General features: G+C 33.0%; 1 protein-coding gene and 1 non-coding gene across 8 annotated transcripts in view; one reads left to right on the top strand and one right to left on the bottom strand.

Annotated features, from left to right (window-relative positions):
• USP34 (ubiquitin specific peptidase 34) overlaps positions 1–20923 on the bottom strand; it is a 209536-nt gene that overhangs the window by 41015 nt on the left and 147598 nt on the right. For 5 of the 7 annotated variants that reach the window (XM_033125154.1, XM_033125155.1, XM_033125148.1 and 2 more), the window contains 14 exons: positions 20249–20304; positions 20031–20151; positions 17173–17356; positions 16463–16626; positions 12855–12920; positions 12389–12535; positions 12248–12304; positions 12074–12151; positions 11572–11666; positions 8224–8396; positions 5214–5367; positions 4078–4156; positions 2864–2917; positions 2655–2750 (listed from right to left, as the gene is read on the bottom strand). In XM_033125154.1, the coding sequence (XP_032981045.1) occupies positions 2655–2750; positions 2864–2917; positions 4078–4156; positions 5214–5367; positions 8224–8396; positions 11572–11666; positions 12074–12151; positions 12248–12304; positions 12389–12535; positions 12855–12920; positions 16463–16626; positions 17173–17356; positions 20031–20151; positions 20249–20304 (1524 nt within the window). The remainder of the gene's footprint in view (positions 1–2654; positions 2751–2863; positions 2918–4077; positions 4157–5213; positions 5368–8223; positions 8397–11571; positions 11667–12073; positions 12152–12247; positions 12305–12388; positions 12536–12854; positions 12921–16462; positions 16627–17172; positions 17357–20030; positions 20152–20248; positions 20305–20923) is intronic. The other 2 variants (XM_033125149.1, XM_033125152.1) reach the window with 1 other exon arrangement.
• On the top strand, positions 8838–8917 carry LOC117033518 (small nucleolar RNA U2-19). The gene has a single exon (XR_004424909.1). It is a non-coding gene; the product is annotated as a small nucleolar RNA U2-19 (small nucleolar RNA).

Raw genomic sequence — 20923 nt, 5'->3', positions numbered from 1 at the left:
CTAGTCCAGAATCAGGTCTTATAACTTTGTATTAGCGTTATAACCTTCTATTCCACATTGTATTTGGAAAATCACAGACCTAGTCATTGCGTGGCCTTGCTTCAGGGTTCTTTCTCCTCTAGCATTTCTAGGCATACAACTTCCTATAAAACTGTAGCCACAAGGAAGAGTTTTGACAGCATTCACCCATCCCAATTCAGAGCCTTTCCTAAGCTTCCTGCTTCTAGCCAGGGACTTGGCTCTAGACCCTGTGTCATAATTTTTGTCCTCTTTACCCCGTAAGAGCTGAACCGTTGACCACCATTAGATGCTTTCAACCAAAAGCCCCATGGTAAAGTCCCATGGTTTCCACCAGACTTAGTGCCTTTAATTGTTCCATGTCTGTTCTACAGAAATATTCATCTTGCTTTTTGATGGTCCTTTTTACCTTGTATCAATACAATGTATGTGGAGCCAATTGGGTGTGTCTAAGTGTGAAATTATTACACTACATTGATCAGAAAGAACTTTCCTAAGTGTTTTCTATATACCCATCTAACTTCATCTTGGGCCACTCTTCCTTTTACTTATTAGTCATCACAGCCACAGAGGTCACCTCTCAGCTCCTGAAACATGCCAAAAAGCTCTCCTTCCTCAGGGGACTGTATATGATGTTCTCTTTGCTTGAAGTACTCTTCACATGATTAACCTCTCACTAACTTTCAAGTCAAAGCTTAAGGTCACATTTCCTGTTCACCTTCCCCAGTACTATGGATTCAACTACCCTTTCTGAGAACTTATTTTATTCTTATCAGTCACTCTAATTTATGTTTGTTTACTTTATACTTAATATATTTTATGGTTCTAAAATTTTCTGTTTACCTTTTGAGAAAGTCTGCTATTAGCTATATTTTAACTGTACAAATCTACAGGACCAAATTTTAGTTTATATCTAATATCTGTATTACTGTTAAGTAACACAGCATTATATTTTTACTTATTTTTTTAGTAAAATGTATATGCAGGCAAACTTATTTTAAATTAACAAGCTGAAACAATGACAGGAACAAATGGCTGGTTTAGGTCTGCAATCCAGAATATTCTAACGTAGTTCAGTTTGTTTTTATTAGTACAACAAGCAAAGGTGTGGGATTCCTTTTAGTCAAAATGTAAATCAGTGTTTCTCAAAGAACGGTTCATAGCTGAGGATGTCTCTGCGGCATTTTTACGGTGTCTATAAGGTTAAAACAATTTTCTTAATAATACTATGATGTTACTGGACTTGTTTTTACTCTCATTCTATCCTAAGCATACAAAGGAGTTTTCCAGAGTGCTGAATGATGAACGCGATCACAACAGACCAAATACAGAATCTGTTATGAGACTCAAAGATACCTTCTATTAAATCAGATATTAAAGAGATTTGCAAAAAAGTAAAACAGGGCCATTTTTCTCACTGAATGGGGTTGTTATGAAAAATATTTTTTCATAAAAATTAGCTTACCCTAATTCCATCATTTTTAATTTTTTTAAATGAATACAAATTTAAGAAATTTGTTTTAAATTCTAATATGGTAAACATTGATGTAACCACGTTAAAACTAGTATTTTTTAAAAACTCTAAAGTTTTCAATAATTTTTAAGCATATAAAGACTTCTATGAACCACTGATGTAAATGAACAATATACGTCAATTGAAATTTATTAAAATTTCATTTTACTTCACAAGTGGGCTGGTTGTCATTAAATACTATTGAGTCCTCATTTAGAACAAGGTCTAGATTTGTCTGAATACTTTGGGTGCATAAAGTCTTATACATTAATTATGATTATAATACATTTAATTTTAATTATGATGGTTGAAATCAATATTTGTACACAAAGATGAGTCTAATGTCTTGAAATCTAGTGAAGAACTTAATTTTTTTGGTAAATCCAATTCAAGGATTTAAAGAAGACAATATTCTTGGCTTTTTATCCGTAATTTTATGGGTAGGCAAGATAGTAGTTAAGAGTGTTTGTTTGGGAAACAACATCCACTCAGTCTTAGAGGTTTGGCCACAACAATGCAAATACCAATCGATCAATTAAATAGTAAAAACGGAATTGTCTAAGTGGAAGAGTACATTTTTATTGGGTATACCTTTCTGGAGATTGACTTTTTATATGGCTAACTGAATTTATAACATTGCCACAACATACACTGAGTGGTGAATACGTTAATATAAATCTTAAAACATTAAAGTAACATTACCTATTACGACATTATGAAACAAAGAAAAGCTCAAGTACAAATGACACTTTTTAATATATAAAATACATATTTCAAATAAACATACACTGTACATTCATGTACAACATGAAGTGAAAGAGAGGGAACACTTGCAATCCCATCACCAATCCAATAAGAGCATTGCCAATCATACAAGTTACTTGTGAGGTTGCCCTAAAAAGGTAACTATTTTACTTTTCTTATTTTTCTTCAATGTTAGTAATAATTATTTTCCACTCCCTTTAATTTCATTCACCTATCATATACCAAGACTATTCGTATATAGGTCTACCCTGGATTACAGATCCTAATGTTGTCATAGCCTGTTCTTATAGTACTATTATTACTTACATAAATACTTAAATATGCTTTAAAATTGTTCTAAAGTTAAATTAACTTATACCTCTAGTAATTCTGATGAAACATCAAATTTGTATTCTTTCCCATTTTCTTCCTCTGGTTCCATGCGTTTGTAAAACAGCATATATGCACTGTGTGTCTTTAAGAGGGAAAAAAATATATATATTTTCATTTTGAGAAAATATGACTATAAAAGCAGACAACATGGAAGAAAGAAAACAATGTGAAATTATGTATGAAAGAAATGGTTACCTTTTCAAAGGAGAAATCCATAAATTTATCTGTAACAGAATCGTAGGTCTTGGTCTGTTTAAAAAAATAAGTTTTCCTTCTTTAGAAAAATGGGTATACTCAGCTATATTTATATATAAAGTATTTCAGTAAAAAGCTATTTAATACTTTGCAGTAACTTTGTAAATAGTTTTCAAATATGATTACATTTATAAAAATCCTGAATAGTTTTGGCTAAGAGTACTAGAAAACAGATTCAAAACACATTTTAAGGTACTTTACTAAAATATATCAAGCATAAGAAAATAAAATGGACTTGCAAGTCCATTTTATCTTTTAAAAGAAGAGCTTTGCAAAGTTTACTTTTTTCTCATTTTAGGAAATATCCTAGGAATAACATCTAGCAATACAATGGTTTAATGATGGCTTTCATCATTAATTCATTATTTACTTCCTTCTATTCCTTCTATTTCCTAAGTATTAGCAATTTTCCTCCTTTTCCTTTTCTATTCAGAATAGTACATAAGAGCACCAAAGAGCAATAAAAACGTCCTTCATTAAAATCTAGCATATGAACAGTTATTTCACAATAAACACAGGTATTAAAACGAAAAATCGGTTTATCTGGGCTTATCTGTGAAATGGAAATGACTAATACTTGACTTGTGAGAATCAACAGGATATTTTATTACAATACGACTCCAACCTCATTGTCTTTACTTTTTTTCCCATTGTTTTTTCTTATGTCTTACTGCTAATTATGTAACAGATACCTTTTTCTACAGTCACTAGTAATAACCAGGTTGCTGCTACTTTATAAAACGCACTAAATGAACAATTCTTTAAGTTCAGCACAAGCCAAATTTCTTGTCAAAAATTATGAAGGTAAGTCAATAAACAGTAATTTCTTTTGACTCTAATCTCAAAGCATTCAAGAAAACAACTTATTCAATCATAATGTCTCACAGCAAAGTAATTAATTCCTATACTATTATTTATTTTTTTAATTTTAAGTCTTAACCTTCATCAGTTGAAGGCAGAAATAGTAATTTTTAAAATATTTCTGTTTAATATATACTACAAACATACTGAACTTTTAATAAAAGCCACTTGAATAACTGTTAGATTTAATCATAGTGATTAAAGAAAGTTGAATGATCCTGCTATTGGATTTGATGATACTGCAAAGCATTTGGAAAGTCACAAACCATTTAAAATTTCTAAATAAAACTTACTGTCATCTCTCCACCAAAACATTCAGAGGCAAGTTGAGCAGAATCAAAAGGTTTTACCTCAGCATCATTAAAAAGATACCTAAAACAGAGGATATAGTGTTAATCAAGTATATACATACTAAGTATCTCTATATTATGCCTATTTGAAAAATATTTGGATTATATACTGATTTATTATAAATGTTGATCAAACGGAAATTCTAAATAAGCCTTTTGTTTTGACAACTCTAATCACTAGAAATTGGGACTTTAACAACATAGCCGTAAGTACCCTAAAATTTGAAAATCTATTTATAACCTAGGAGTAATACAAGTTCATTAAAAAAAATTTACATAAAGATTAACATGTGAAGTTATTGGACAGAAAAAGATTAAGAGATGAGAGAACTTCCAAAGGTAAAGATGCCATTTAAAAATTTATTATCAAAAAAGATTCAGAATACATTTACGGTATCATGGACATGATGGCTTCAAGAGTGAGAAACAGTTGAACAAAACTGCAGATCAATTTACCAATGTAAATGTTCAAAGCAATATCCCAAACACTCAGAACAATGCATAGTAGCACAGATATAGTCTCTATACATGAGAGTCTACCTAACATCTGTAGACCAAAATCAGTTATTAAGGATTGATTTAATGATTTCCAACCATTAACTTGATAAAAGATAATAAAAACAGAATGTGTGTGTCTAAGGGGAAAGGTAAAGTGAAGAGAGTAGAGCACGTTGGTAAACTTCAAACTATAATATGTAAGTGTTTTGTGGCCATCCTATAGAAGGCATTCAGTAAACAATAGTTCTAAAATGAGAACACATATAAGACTTGGAAGGTGCAATATTGTTTATGAATATAAAGTTGTGCACACAACTTTGTGTTCATTTTTCTCAGGGAAGCACTTATCAAATTCTCAAGAGCCTGGAGATCCATACAGTTTAAAAACAATTAATTTGTACTATCTTTTGAAAGTCACTTTCATTTAAAAATGTTGTCTAACCCCTTTCCCTAACTTTATAGAAAATTTTTAGAAAACTAAAATCAGAAAATATATCTGAAGAGAAATCGACATAAAAACAAATATTTGAAAAACAAAAAGATTTTTTAAAAATCCCAAGAATAAAACATTTAAAACTCACCATTTATTATTTTTGTAAGCATGTGGGTTGACTATATCTCTGATGAAACTATAATAGTGCCCACCATCTGCTGTTCCTGTGTGAACAGTCACTCCTATCAAGTCGTACTCATAGCTCTCTGTGTCGTTTGAATGATCACTGACTTCCTTAAAACCTGAAATGATTTACACAAAACAATGGCAGTAACTTTAAAAACTGAACACAGTGACATCTTAGAATCACTTCATATATTTAATGTACAGCAATAGGCACAGAGACTCTATATATTAAAATAAGTACAAAACAACTCTATTTGCTAGTCATTAACCGTCCGTAGCCTACAATTTTAAGGAATGGAACGTTTATACAAATCATTGGACAAACCACGTGTTAGTGCGTAACGACAGACAATCTCAACATAATATGTAAATAAAATATGTTATTTTTGTTTAATCTGGCTATTCCTTTTGAAATAAACCCAAATGAAGCATTTTGTACTATTTTTATTAGGAGCAGGAGAACAAGATCTGAAAGGGCATTAACATATTTATGTCTTTTAGCTTCATGTTAAGGAAAATGGAGCACTATTCTGGCGGCAGGCTTCTGTTTATCAGTTAACAGAAAACACTCTGTATTAGATTTATATAGACAAAAATAAAAGATATACTTCCCACTCATAAAGATTTAAATTTAAAGGGCATTAAAGATACTAAGGAAAAAACTACAGAATGGTGTAAGTTTTTTAAAAATGCATGATTTACAGTCTGTATTCCCAGCATCACCTAAAGGAAAGAGTACAGTTGGTCCTCTGTAACTGCAGGTTTCATACCTGCGGATTCAACTAAAGGTGGATGGAAAACAGTATTTGGGATCTATGGGTGGGACTCTGCGGTTTGGAATCTGTGGATATGAAGGGATGACTGTATTTATTGTTTTATGCCATTTTATATAAGGGACCTGAGCATCCAAAGATTCTGTTATCTGCGGGGTGCCCTGGACCCAAGTCCTTGATGATAGTTGAGGGATGACTATATAAACAGAAGCAAATAAGTGAGAGGAGATTTGGTTACCTTGAGTGCATAGTCTAAACTGGAAAGTGAAGTTACAATTCAGTGGAGAGGAAAAGAATGGTTGACAATGTCAAAGCAGTGGCTGAGGAGTTTGGATGTGCTAGGGTCTGACTCTGAATGCAACACTTGTGGACTAACAAATTCCTTTATATTGGCATAAATTTCTGCTACTTCCACCCATGGAAACATCATAAAAAATACAATAAAGCAGTTTCCTGGGCAGTCTTGCTATAATTTTATAAACGGTTTGAAAAACGTTCTAATAACTACGATGTATATATTCAACGCCCATTTCTTAGCTTCACTTGTTTTTTCAAACTTATCATCTCTGCTGGCTCATTTCCTACAACTTCTAAGCACACTTAAATTCTCACTTTAAAAATTTCCTCCCATAACTCCATATCGCTTCATAGCTACAGTCACCATCTTTTCTCCTCTCTTTAAAGAACAAGTATGTTGTTCTCTTGAAAGAACACCCTACACTCTGTTCACACCTCTCATCTCCCATTTATTGGGAGTAAAACATTAATTGAATGCTCATTAAGTGCCAGGCAATAGAGTATAAAGATCAAAACGTCGTTCTCTTTCCTAAATCTTATAATACAGTGGTTTCTTCAAAGCTTAAAAATTTAAATCAGCAGAACTTCTTATACAAAGAAAACATTATCAGGACCCTTATTATGTAAAATGGAATTTCTCTGGCTAAAGAAGAATGCAAAAGGCAAGAGCTGGACCTGTTCTTTCTACTTTATTCTCTCATCTATTTTCCATTCCTCCTCACCTTTGCAGTCCTTGAACTGCATAGAGAGAAGTCTAAAAATCACTGGTCTTGTGGAAATAATGACAATTTGGAGGTAACTACTTATAAACCAAGCACCCTCTTTAACTCATTGCAATCTGCCTTCCTGTTGCAAAAGCCAAATTAAAATACTCTGATAAAGATAACCAAAGATCTACGTTAGATTATTTTCCATCAGGTTCTTACTGGAACTACTCCTTTTCTTTAGCATTCAATACTTCTGACCACATTCCCTCTTTCTAGCAATCTTCTAGAAATATTGACTCCCCTATTTACCTAGCTGATTTAGCCAAAAACCTGAGTCATTCTTGACTTTTCCTCCTCCCTCTAGCAGCAGAGTTGACTGAAATGTAAGCCTCATAGGGGCAGAGGTCTTGCTCTTTGTTGTCAATATATTCCCATTACTATAATAGCAAATTACACAGTAAATAGATGTTGAATATTCTGTTGCATTCATTTATTCATTCAATCAAGTACTGTTAACCATATCTCCATACACTGCTCTCCAACCTTACTGGTACGTTTTCTCATATAAGCTACCATCTCTGAGGTTTACCAGAATGGCCTCCCCATACCCCTGTAATCTGTGTCTATTGCTATAGTTAACCTTTTCCATATTGCACCCCTCCCTTCCCTGCTTAAAATCTTCCAAAGGTTTCACACTGAATACAGATCAAAATTATTAACATGGCCTACAAACAAAATGATCTGGCCATTGCCTTTTGCCCATCTCATCACTGCCCCCACCCAGCAAAAGAAGTTATCCATTCCTCCCAATCTAGCTCTTACTCAAGGTCTGCTTCAATGTCCCCTCCTCATGAAAGCCGATTCCCCTAGATCTGTGGTATAGTCACTGTTTTATTTGACAACACATTATGTTCGTAATTTCTTGTTCAATAAATGAATCGCCCATTAGACTTTAAGTTCTACAAGGGCAGGAACCATGCTTATCTTGTTCACGAATGTGTCCCCAATGCCTAGAACACAGGCCTAGTAGATACTAAATACCTAGTAATTAAGTGAATGTGCCATACTGTCTTTAAAAACATTTTTCTAAGATTCAATTTAATTTTCTTAAATGTATAATCGATTACAACTTTATAATTATGACTATCCTGTTATGGAAATTTACAATAAACATAGGCAAGAGATAGAAAAGTACCTTCTTTCCTGTCACTCTTTCCCATAAGAAAATCTTCTGTATAGGGTGTCATATCCAAACGTAATGGGAAGGAAAAGTGTGTGTTCACTTTCTCTTTCATCATCGTGACCATATTAAATGTATACCTCATAGTATTGAAACTCAGAATGCGAGGCAATTTCTTAAAACATGCCCTGAAAGACAGAAAAAAAAAAAAAAGAGGAAAAAAGTAACTTAACAATTGTCTTCCAAAAGTACTTCAAGGCATGACTTTTTTCATTCTGAAAGGGCTTTACTAGATAAGAAAAATAAATAAAAAGAAAAATAAAAAAAATATTACAGTAGACTGGTAAATACCATAAATACATGCAAAGGTGCAATGGAAGCATAAAATGGAGTCACATACTTCAAAGCAAGGAATTCTTTAGTTCAGTTTTCTTTTCCACCTTAAATAACAGACTAAAGTATTTTTATGAACTATAACTGCAAAGTATGGCTGTATCATTTATTTAGATGAATGACCCTTAACAAGTTACTGAACCTCTTTGAGCTTAATTCCTGATTTGTAAAACGGAGATTAAAGTGCCTACTCCCTAAAACTTTTAGAATGCTGCATAGCAAGTATCATTTAATAAGTGCTGTCTTGAAAAGAGCCAAATTTGAGCATCAGAAGACCTTCCAGTCAGCTTGATGCATGATCTCTGTAGCTCTGAGAAACAGAAGTATAAAAGTAATTCAACACAATGAGGGTTTATATCTGAGAGGAGAGAGAGAGAGAGAGAGAGAGAGAGAGAGAGAGAGAGAGAGAGAGAGAGAGAGAGAGAGAGAGAGAGTTTATAAAGGTGACAATGGTAACTAAGGACTTGCTGACGGATAAACGAGATTGGGAGTGGGGTGAGGGATATGTGTGTATGAAAGGCTAATCAGTTCTGAGCAAAGGTTTTACTAATGACCTTTATTAATTAGGAAGATTTCTACATTTGATCTGATCTCAGAATTAAAAAAAAGAAGTGTTGCCTGATATTACAACAATAGCAGCAACAGGTCAACTAGTTAGTTACTTGCAGTTGACATAATGCTAGTTCAGTTGACATCTTGCAGTTGACATAATGCTAGTTCAAGTTTAAAAGAACCAAAATTTTGGTTTAAACAAAACTATAAAAGCTTGAATTTATGAAAAATATACATTTCGAGGAATAATACTTCACTACATAGGATTCAAAAGAGAATTTGTTTAAACTAAGAGGTTAGTTTGAAAAATAGCAATTTAGGGAGATAAGGAAGAGGAAGGATATCACAAACAAAGGAAATAAGTCTAAAAATTCATCCTTATTATTTGAGAGACTGGCAAATAAACGATGAGGTATAGAGTATAAAAGAGTCAAATGATGAAGGGCCTTGTGTGTAATGTTAAGACTATGAACTTTATCCTGAAAGCTAAAAGTCACTAGAAGACTTGTAGTGGGCAGTGGAACCATGCATTAAGTCAGAGGATGAAAGACATCAACACATCTGCAGAGATGAGAAATTAGGTTATAGACCTAGTAAATCTATGAGACACACAAGTAAGACAGATGGAAGAGCACAGCATTCTGAATCAGGTAAATTGATTTGGGAATCATTAGCAGCATGTCAGTGGAGATTAATGTTATGGTGGTAGATAAAATTATTCAGGAAAGAACAAACAAGCTGAGAAAAACCAGAGGTATGAAGACTGAGCAGTACATGATTCTCAGCCCATTTCTGTAGAACATTTACTATGTTATTACAAGCATCTAAAAGGATGGTAAGAGTATAAAAGACTGAATAACATTTAACCTGGGAGAGATGAGACAGTATTTCAAAAAAGCAGTAGAATCGGGTTAGCCAAAAGAAGGAAATGTTTCAAGACATAGCAGATTATTAAGAATGACAAATTTATTCAACAAGTTTATTTATCCCAACTGAAAAGAGATTCTCCAAAGAACATGACTCAGTCTCTCAATTATCTTTTATTGACTCCTCATTATATTCCTCTACAGTAACAAACCTTTGACTGACTCCATTCTGTGTGAGTCCTTAAACTCTTACCCTGACTCAATTCATGAGCTTGTCTTCTGCTTGTAACTGCCTGCACAGCTATGCTTTCATTTGAGTATGCCCACCCACAACCTTTCTCTTTTGCAAATGACTTCTGAAGATTGAGAAAAGGAATACATTCCTTTCAAATGCTTTTTTACCTGGAAATATCTTCTCTTAAGCAATGTGAAGCAAATGGCTTTTCATTCTCCCCCTTCAAACATGCTCTGATCTGATCTATTTCATCTAGAAAACTACTGTTTGATTCCAAAGCTCTTTCCAGATTCCATCTTCCTTGCTGTTATTTTGTCATGTCAAACTTCTAAAAGGAATGATCTATACTTGACGCCATGTATCCTGACAACCTTGCTTCTATTGCTGCAACGTGACAAAATACACAACTAAACTACCTTTTTGAAAAATCCAATGCTTTTACTCAGCTGTTATTTTTTTCCCTATCTCTGTGAACTATGTCAATGAAATACCTTCTTCTTGAGAGTCTCTTCCCCAATTTCTGGATTACCATCCTATTTTGATTTTCTTTCTTTCCTGGCTTTGATTCTGTTATTTTTCTCTCTGCACTTTTAGGTTGGCTTAAGCCTCAGTTCTTTACAATAGCTATGTTCTTTCTCAGTCAGATGTTCTAATGGTTTCAACCAATTATGCAGATAATCCCAAAATCTAAATGTCAATCACTTGATGTCACTGTATATTACCAATCTTGTTTTCTATTACTGGTCACTGCAAATCCTCTACCAAAATGACATAGGCTGACCTAATCCTGGACTTCCTGCACATACAAAGTCAACTGTATTTCACTGCCTTTGCTCTCCTGGTAACTAACTGCATATAGTACTCTTTCAATCTAATTTCTAATTAGTCATTCAATACTCACCTGCAGAATTGAAACATCTTTACCCAACTACCCTGTACTAAACCAGCTATCTGAGGGCTGGTTCATAAGAAAAAAAAAATCTCTCAATTTAGAGATTCAGAGGAGGACGTCTTCAGTTCATCAGTATACTATTATGCTCCACTGAGTGCAGAGCAGAGGGCTAAGCAATAGACAGATCTTAATAAATACCTGATTAATTAAAAAGCAAAAATTTTTTAAAAAAATTTAAGGGTGTTTGAAAGTATATTTCAATAACTGAATGAAAAGTTACTGTATAAAAATGAGCTCCAAGAAGCTGATCTTAAAGTTAATCAGATAATTTTCATAAAAACTTAACATTAATTTATACTAAGTTTGTGCTTTACTTCCATTTGATGATTTACCAAAATGATAAAAATTAGATTTGAAAAACATACCGTTTTTCAGCTCGTACTTTCTTCCCACAATGAGAACAAGTATACATGTTGTCGCCTTCTAAAGTATCTTTAATAGTAACTTCATCAAGAGATTCCTGTGTATAAAACAACATTTGAAAGTTTCATATTATTGTTTACAGTATGCAAAAATACAAAAATCAGTAGTTACAATTTGGAGAGAATGCACAGAGGAAATCAAATACTTTTTAAAAAATGAATTCTTAATTTCAGTAAATCGTTTTCCCCTTGTACTGACAAAATGCTCCATGAATCTTACTAAAAATTTCAAAAGCGAAGTATTTCAACTTTGGGAAATATCAGCTTAGTGGTCTACCTTTAGTTCTTATTTGAGTAGCAAAGAATAAAAAAAATAGATGAAAATATGAAAGTTATTTTCTCTCAAGATGACAAATATATCTGCCATATACAAACAGTTAAAAGCAGAAAAACGTCTAAAAATATATATACTTATATATATATTTTTTATATTTATATTACTCACATAAATATTCTTCATATCAGCCACTTGGCACCTCACGGTATAAAACTCTTCAGCAGTCTGACTAACATGTTCACAATCCTGTTCAATCAACAGTCAAAGATCAGTAATTTATCATAATAGGCTAAAATACACACTAAGATTTCCAAAAAAGCAAAGAACAGGTAGAAAACTTACCAAGGATACAACATTGTTTGTAATTACACCTCCAAATAAACTTTTGACTGTATTTTTCTTTAAAAAAAAAAAAAAAGTCAATAATTAAAGTTGGTAAAATCTGTAAAAAGTTCAAAGACACTTTAGTTTTCTGGTACTAACCAGTTCTGGAGACATTTCTTCAATTTTGGTAATCAAATCAGTAAAAAACTCTGTCATATCTTTCTGCTCGCCAGTATTCAAGGGCTGCTTATCCATGGTGTATGTTTTACAGAAGGGTCTAGGATTGTATGCTTTGCACTCACTCTCCTGTAAAGGAAAAGTGGGAGGTGGGAAAAGGATTATAAAACAATCAAATAAACAAATCTAAGTCTCAAATAAAAATAAGAAAATTTTCACAAGGTTCATGAATAAACATCAAAACAATAACAATAACAAGATGTAGATGACTGAAATATGGCTGTTAGAAATCATTACAACAAAGAATACCAGTAACTGACAAATTCAAATTGAATAATAAGAGTAAACACTCAGGATAGAGTCAATACAAATGAACTCCATTTAATGTTTTCAGCTTTGGTGAAAAGGTATATCTAATTAGTTTTCCATACACAATTCTCAAACATACCATTAAATATGTAAACATTTTTTGAAGCTCCAGAAGAGTGGTCTTGTGCTTCATATCTTCTGAATACTGGAAATGAAAAGAAAACTTTCCATTAAAAGATATTGATGGTAGTAAATTAGACATTCAAGCAAAGAGAGTATTACAACGTGCTTAACACTGTATTTATTTGCATTCTTTTAGCTATGAGTAGGAAAAAACACAGAGACAGTCTATTCTTTCTTCAGCAATCTTAGCCTTTTAAAAATTGGAGCATTTTGTTCATTATATAAATACAGGCATCACTATTATGTAAAAAAACTGAATAAAGAGATCTTTAAAAAATCGATTTCCAGATCAATGATCACTTGATGCAATGTTAATTTAAAAGTTGGCAATTTTGTAAAAACAGAAAACATCTTAGGTGTGCAATAAAGTTGTTTTCCACAAATAAACCCACACTAAAATACATTAATAAATGACATCTCACCTTCATCTAGTTATACCTTTGTTTTTTCTAGAAAAATTGATCTTTAAACACTGCAGAGCAATACTGGCCAAGATCTCTGAAAATCCTCTAAATATTCAATTATCATTAACTGAGATTCAGCAATCAGGCTACATTCATTCAATAGAGATTTAGTAACGAACACCATCCTTTCAGGAGACGCCCACATTCATGCCAGGCACTTTTTAGATCTACTCTATCTCATCCAAATATTAAAATAAATCTATGAATTATCATCATTACAAATTACTACCTGTCATAATTTTGAAGACTCTCTGATAGTTTCATGGAATAAGCCTCCCATAGTCCAAGAGTACACACTAATTATTTGTGTTGAGTGCAACTAATAAGTTATATTCAACTGTGGACACAAGATAAGGACACTGAAATTGGGATCTGTTTAACATGTAGTTACCACACAATTATACGATATTAAGGCAATAAGAATTGAATAAAAGGAACCAACAAACTTGGCAAAACAATTACATTTTATTCCTAGCATATGGGAGGGTTAATATTCCATGAGATTATGAAGAGTCACATAAAATGACATTTTTCAATATATATACATATCTAATACACGCAAATTGTTAATAATTCAAAATACAAAAATAGTCCAGAATAAATATCTGGATTGATATTTTCATTACTGGAGAATAAAGTATTAATTGACTGCATAACAGAAGTGACTGAATTCTTTAAACTCAAGTCAAACCGAGGATATTTCACTTAATGTGCAATTTCTAAATAAATATATACCCTACATCTGTATATATTTACCATATGAAAGAATACATGTTCACACCCATTAGGGTGACTATTATCAACAAAACAAAAAAATCACAAGTGTTGGCAAGAAAGTGAAGAAATTAGGGCCGGCCCGGTGCCTCAGGCGGTTGGAACTCCGTGCTCCTAACGCCGAAGGCTGCCAGTTCGATTCCCACATGGGACAGTGGGCTCTCAACCACAAGGTTGCCAGTTCAACTCCTCGAATCCTGCAAGGGATGGTGAGCTCGGCCCCCTGCAACTAAGATTGAACACGGCACCTTGAGCTGAGCTGCCTCCCAGATGGCTCAGTGGGTTGGAGCATGTCCTCTCAACCATAAGGTTGCCAGTTCGACTCCCGCAAGGGATGGTGGGCTGTGCCCCCCTGCAACTAGCAACGGCAACTGGACCTGGAGCTGAGCTGTGCCCTCCACAACTAAGACTGAAAGGACAACAACTTGACTTGGAAAAAAGTCCTGGAAGTACACACTGTTCCCCAATAAAGTCCTGTTCCCCTTCCCCAATAAAATCTTTATAAAAAATAAATAAAGTGAAGAAATTGGGATTTCTGTGCACAGCCAGTAGAAATGTAAAATGGTGCAGCAACTATGGAAAAACAGCACAGTGATTCCTCAAAAAACTAAATATAGAATTACATTATGATCCAGCAATTACACTGGGTATATATACAAAAGATGTGCAAGCAGGGGTTCAAATGTGTATGTGCACACACATGTTCATAGCAGCATTATTCATAATACTAAAGGTATAAGCAAACCAAAAATGTCCACTAACAGATGAACAAATAAAACAAAATGTGGTATATACACACAACGGAATATTATTCGGCCTTAAAAAAGAATGAAATTCTAATACATGCTTCAACATGAATGAACTTTAAAGACATTATGCTAAGTGAAATGAGCCAGTCACAAAAGGACTAAGTATTGTATGATTCCACTTATATGAGATACCTAGAAAAGTCAAATTCATAGAGACAGGAAACAATAGTGGTTGTAAGGGGTTTAGGGGAAAGGAGAATACGGAGTTAAGTATTTAATGGGTACAGAGTTTCAATTGGGGATGGGGAAAAAATTCTGGAGATTGACAGTGGTGATGGTTGTATTGTGAACGTACTTAATACCACAGAACTGTACACTTATTTACGGCTAACATGGTAAACTTTAAGTTTTGCCACAGTTAAAATACATGTAGCTTTCTGTGAACATCAGAAAATGGAATAAACTAACATTTTCATGTAAATAATCAAGTGCCCATTTGACTAGAATACTTTCCAAAGTCACATCAAATTCTTTTCTGTATGTACTTTTTATGTAGACACAAGTCTAAATTTAGTTCTTAGCCAAAAATATCACTTATGAGGCTCACAATTAGCACATCTAATTGTTCTTTCTGTTGCTACACACTAATTCCTGACAGTGTTAATGATTTAAAAGGTGATCATTATTATGAAGAAGAAAAAACAAGACCAGCTGAAAAAATTACTGAAAACATACTTCTTTGTTAATAACTGGTTCTACAAAATTATGCAGATGGGACCACCAAATTTAGTCACAAAAACTTCCATGCTAAATGAAATCAATTATTTAACTTTCTAATCATAATTTGTCTCAGATGATAAACTTCAAAAAATATCAATATAACTAAAGCCAAAAAACAAAACCCACTGAGTATACTATAAATTGGAGACATTAAAGCATCACTTACAAATACTATGGATTGATTGAAGATGTATAAAGAATGGCAATACATTGTTGGGGGGCAGAGCCAGGACATCAAGAGGACATGATGGAGGAAAAGAAAAACCCCAGTGCAAACATAAAGAAAGTTTTGCCAAGAAATGTTAAAAGCAGTGCAGACAGCAAACTAAAAATAGTCCATGGTAAAAAAAGAATGAAAACTAGAAAAAACAAGTTAACAAAAATAATTAAGCAGAGCTTACCTAAACAAATTAGGCCTGCAATCACTTTTACTTTGAGATAAACACTAAAGAAACCAGTTTAGATTTTGGTAGCAACTTCCCTACTTTGCTTTAGGCTTTATTGTCTATGCAATTAATGTTTGTATTTATTTTTTATTGAAAATACCACATTCGTTATATACACTGACTGTGTATATTCCATCACTGTTTTGAGAAATAAATTATACCATGATGTTAGTAGTAATCTATTGAAACGTAAAAATAATCAAAACATACAAGAGTTAGTTATGTAATCAAATTGTCATTTTAAAATTCATCGATTACTTTCTCAAATACTTTGGTAAATTGGGGGGAAAAATCAAGATTTATCAACAAAATTTTACTTTTGTTTTAATTTTCAAAGTGAGAAAACTGTACCTTAGCAGTGAAGACGGCCTGTCTTGCCTCAGGTATCATATAAAGCTGCTGAATAGTGGAAGCCAAATAACAAGTTGCTCCAAGGTTAGTCAAGCCAACAAATCTACACTCAGCACGGACATCCTCGTGAGGCCAGTAGTCCCATTTATAAGGTGCATGGGCTACTGAAAAAAGAGGGAGGAAAAGATGCCCCCCCCAAACAAACTATTAAACATAACGTATTCTGTTTCTGTTAACTACCTCCATTATGTGTTTAGTAAAATATACATAAAACATTATATATGGTCATTTTAAAAAAATTAGTAGGAACACATAGCAAAACTAATTCATTCCCTAAAAATTCAAAGGACTGTCACAACTTGATTTTACTTAGCACTAAATTATTTAACCAAAAAGTGCTTAAGTACTTTAGATATCTATAAAATATTCTTCTCATCTGTGTTTTTTCCTTTCTTTTTTTAAATTAGTTTCAGATGTACAAAACAATGTAATAGACATTTACCATTTATATCCCCCACAGTGATAACTCGCCTGCCCTCATCTGTGTTTTTTAAAAAAACAATTTTTACTTTTCAACTTCAGTAATATCCTAGCAACAAGTTTATAATGGTAAAGTGTGTGAATAGTTAATTCTTTCTTTAAACCATTCCCTCCTCAAATCTCATTTCTGCATACAAAATTTACAAAGATTAAAGAAAAAGAATGCTTACACTGCATATGTTGTGCCATAACCCAGTTATGTATTAGCCTGTAGTTCTCAACAGATCCCTTTACCATCTCTACTAACAAATCATAAGCAGCAGCTCTTGAAGAATGTGATTTGCACTTTGGCTGTTGTCTATCTTTTAGACTAGGTAACAAAAACAGGAGATTGAAGATATCTCTTAAGAATTCCTGGAAAAAAAGAGAAAGACCAAGTATAACATCTAAATGTGGATATTAATTATATTCCAAATATAATGAATAACTTACAAAGTAAACTAGGTCATATGACAATCTAAAATTTACTAAAAGACTTCTAAAAACTTAAAGCAGCATCATATACTATCATCTGAAAGTCTTCCCAATGTTCATTTCTCTTACAGAAAACAGAATGGGTAGATCAACTTCACTCTTACCTCCCTCTTGACACCTAATATAGCTTATTCTTACCGATTCTCATTGACAATGCTATTATTTTACACTCTATTAAGTGACCAAAAGTTTTTGTTAAGGACTCATTACTCCCTGTCTTGACTGCCTGTGCCTTTACTTAAGTTTCTCCTTATTTCACTCTAATAATAATGGTAGTGGCAACAGCAGCAAAAGCAGAAACTTAGTCAAAATGAAAACTTTTAAGTGCCAGATAATATTCAAAGGTCCCCAAATGAAAAACATTAAGAACCTTGCCTGGAGTCATCGAGTTGGCAGGTGCCAGAGTCAGGATTTAAGACACCAAGCCCTTAACTTCTACACCAGTGAAGTTCAAACTGAGGTGCAAGGTTTTACCATGTAAAGTACATTTCAAATGTACTTTTTCCTAAATTTGATCTGCCTGAGAAAGGGTCACTTTTCCCATTTGTTCCTTCTTAACTTTCTTTGATAAAGTAGCAAAGGACCAATTATTTTCCTCACCCATCTCAAATACTACGGTACATTGTTCTGGGGTTAAAATCTCCTGGGGTATTGCATGGAAAAAAAGTAATACACTTAAGACTGAGACTCTGCTATCCTTAGAAAGGTCGGATTGTAAGATTGGCCCTTGGCTGTCATCTGGAAACATGCATAGTAAACAGTTCCCTCCTCTGATATAAAACTTTCCCTAAGTGATAAAAGTGGCTCGCTGTGCCAGTTTGTATTTGGTTTATGCTGAATGACTGCTTTCTATCTGGAAGTCTGAAATTTCAGTGAATGGGGTAAGTTATGCAAATACTATGTGCCTACAAGACCCACCACGATAAAAACCCTGGACTCCTAGGCTCAAAAGAGCTTTCCTGGTAGACAACACCTCACATGTGTTTAACACTCATTGCTGGGGGAATTAACCATATCCTGTGCAACTCCACTGGGACAGGACTCTGAGAATCGTGTACCTGGTATCTACTAGACTTGGCCCCATACTTTTCTTTTGCTGATTTCATTTTGTATAGCCTTTTGTAAAGTGATGTATTCTGATTAAAATGAATCAAATTTACTTTTAATAGTATATATAAGTATAATGGGACAGGTGTGCAAAGATGTTCCCTGCAGTTCTTTTTTTACAAATAGTACCATGTCAATAAAGATTTCCCTCTTTTGTGTTTAATTTTTTAAAGTTTTCCTCTTCAATGTATTTGTTTTTAAAATGAAGAAAGCAGATCACATAATCTTACTTGCATAATATAAATTATATATTTGTGTATTTAACATATCCACAGTAAGTCCTGGAAGGCCATGACCAAAAAAGCATCATGGGAAATTGAACTATACCCAAGGTGTCAAAAAAAAATGCATTTAAGTGGATACTTTGGTCAACATTGCTCAAGCAGTAGTTCGCTGTAATCAGAAATGTCTGGACGTTGATGGTAACCACTATGAGCACCTCTTGTAATTGCAGAAGTCAAACGTGACTTGTATTCACCTTGTGTTATCGGTATATATTGAGTATTACAATTTTAATAGCTTTCCTTTCTTAAACTGTGTATACATTTTTTTTGAACCCTCTGTATATAGGTATCCTCTCTTTGTAATATCTAAATTTTTATTCTTTATTTACAATAGTTGTTGCTTTAGTGTTATCAGAAAAATAAACACATTTATATTTTAGAATAAAAGTTATAGATTGGTTTATATATAAGACTTCAATCAGCAAGACTATAATCCAATCAAATTAGTCCCAGTAATGGAAATTATCCCCGGTAATGGAAAACTAAAAAAAAAAAAAACTACAAGAAATAGCACAGGAAGGAGCTTTGTGGAACAGGGGAAGTGGCACAGATCTAAGATTGATAAGACTGTCACCCAAGCTTATCTCAAGAACCCTTAGTGTATGCCCATGGGGACAATATTCCATCCTTTTGGTTATTCCTGTTTCCTAACACAATCAGTGACCTCAAGAAAACAATCTTGCAAACCGTAACTAACTTACTCACTGCAGGCAATGGACAAAAGTACCAATGGAAGAGTGAATAATCTAATCTAAAGAGTAATTAGACATTTGTTGGTGTAGGGTCACTAAGTATACCAACTATTCAGTAACAGATTTTATGTCAATAGGTTTTTAAAATTTGAAGCCAGCAAGATACTCTAAAATGACTACTTACTAATTCCACTGTGTAAGTTATTAGTTCAAAATATTCAATCCTACAAAACTGTACCATTAAAGTAAAGCTGGTCTTTCTATCAACAGTCACAGGAAGTAAAATTTGTTTCTGCATTCTAAAAACAAGCCAAAAATTTATATTCTAGGGTTCACTTTATTCAAAGTTCACTTTTCCTGACAGCAATCAACTTCTAGCAAACTTAACGTTTGCATGCTTGAGAAAATTACACATATCCATATACAAATTGGATATATTTCATATAGACCTTTGGATGTCTTAATACCAACCTGTCCTTCCCTTGAAAATTTAAAGGGTGGTTTGTGTTTAATGACACTTGTTGCAAGCCTGAGGAGTCCCGTAAGCCCGTCATCTTCTATATTACCGTCCTGATGATCAAGGATCTCCCTGCTACAAAAAAGAATAAAAGCAAAACAAGACAGTTCACATAATTATGTCCTTTATCTTTCCTCAACAATGTAATTGTCAATTTCACAAGAAATTTTACCTTCGAATACAGTCAGCCAAATGTCGTGCCAAAGCATCTAAGTCAAGGAGTGTTGTCTTAATACAAAGAGAAAATATAAAATTCAAATATAAATTTTAATGTTTAGCAATTCAGAGATTATTAACACAACAACAAAAAATCTTTTCTTTGTAAGTAACAAGAATTAGGTTCAATCAAATTCATTAATCTACCTATTAAATAAGTAACTCTTTACTTATAATGTAAATTAATAAAATTATAATTGTGAACACATCATTGATAGTCTTTCAAAAAAAAGACACAATAGAATGTCAGTAATACACTGTGATAGTCACAGCAATTTATTGAAAAGATACTCAGGATTGTTGTTTTCTTTTTCTTTAACAATTTTATTGAGATGTAATTCACATAATATATAATATACCACTAAGGTTTGTTTTTAACACCGCCTTTAAACTAGGCTTTAAAAATAAACTTAAATGTACAGTTAAACATTTCAGAAAGCTTTAATTCTTATTGTAACTGAGCAAACAAAAGATTTTATAAAATAGAACTCAATATAGGAGGATTTTCAAAGAAACTCAGATCTCTATGAAGGAAAATAACTTTGGCAAGAAAGAAATAATAGATTCCTACTTTAAATGGGCAATCCCAGGTGTTAAAAAAAAATCAATGTTTATCTGGCATCAACATTTT

The sequence above is a fragment of the Rhinolophus ferrumequinum genome, chromosome 13 (assembly GCF_004115265.2).
Source record: "Rhinolophus ferrumequinum isolate MPI-CBG mRhiFer1 chromosome 13, mRhiFer1_v1.p, whole genome shotgun sequence".
Classification (NCBI taxonomy): Eukaryota; Metazoa; Chordata; class Mammalia; order Chiroptera; family Rhinolophidae; genus Rhinolophus; species Rhinolophus ferrumequinum.
The sequence above is the reverse complement of the archived record's forward strand: the minus strand, read 5'-3'. Positions and strand labels throughout refer to the sequence as shown.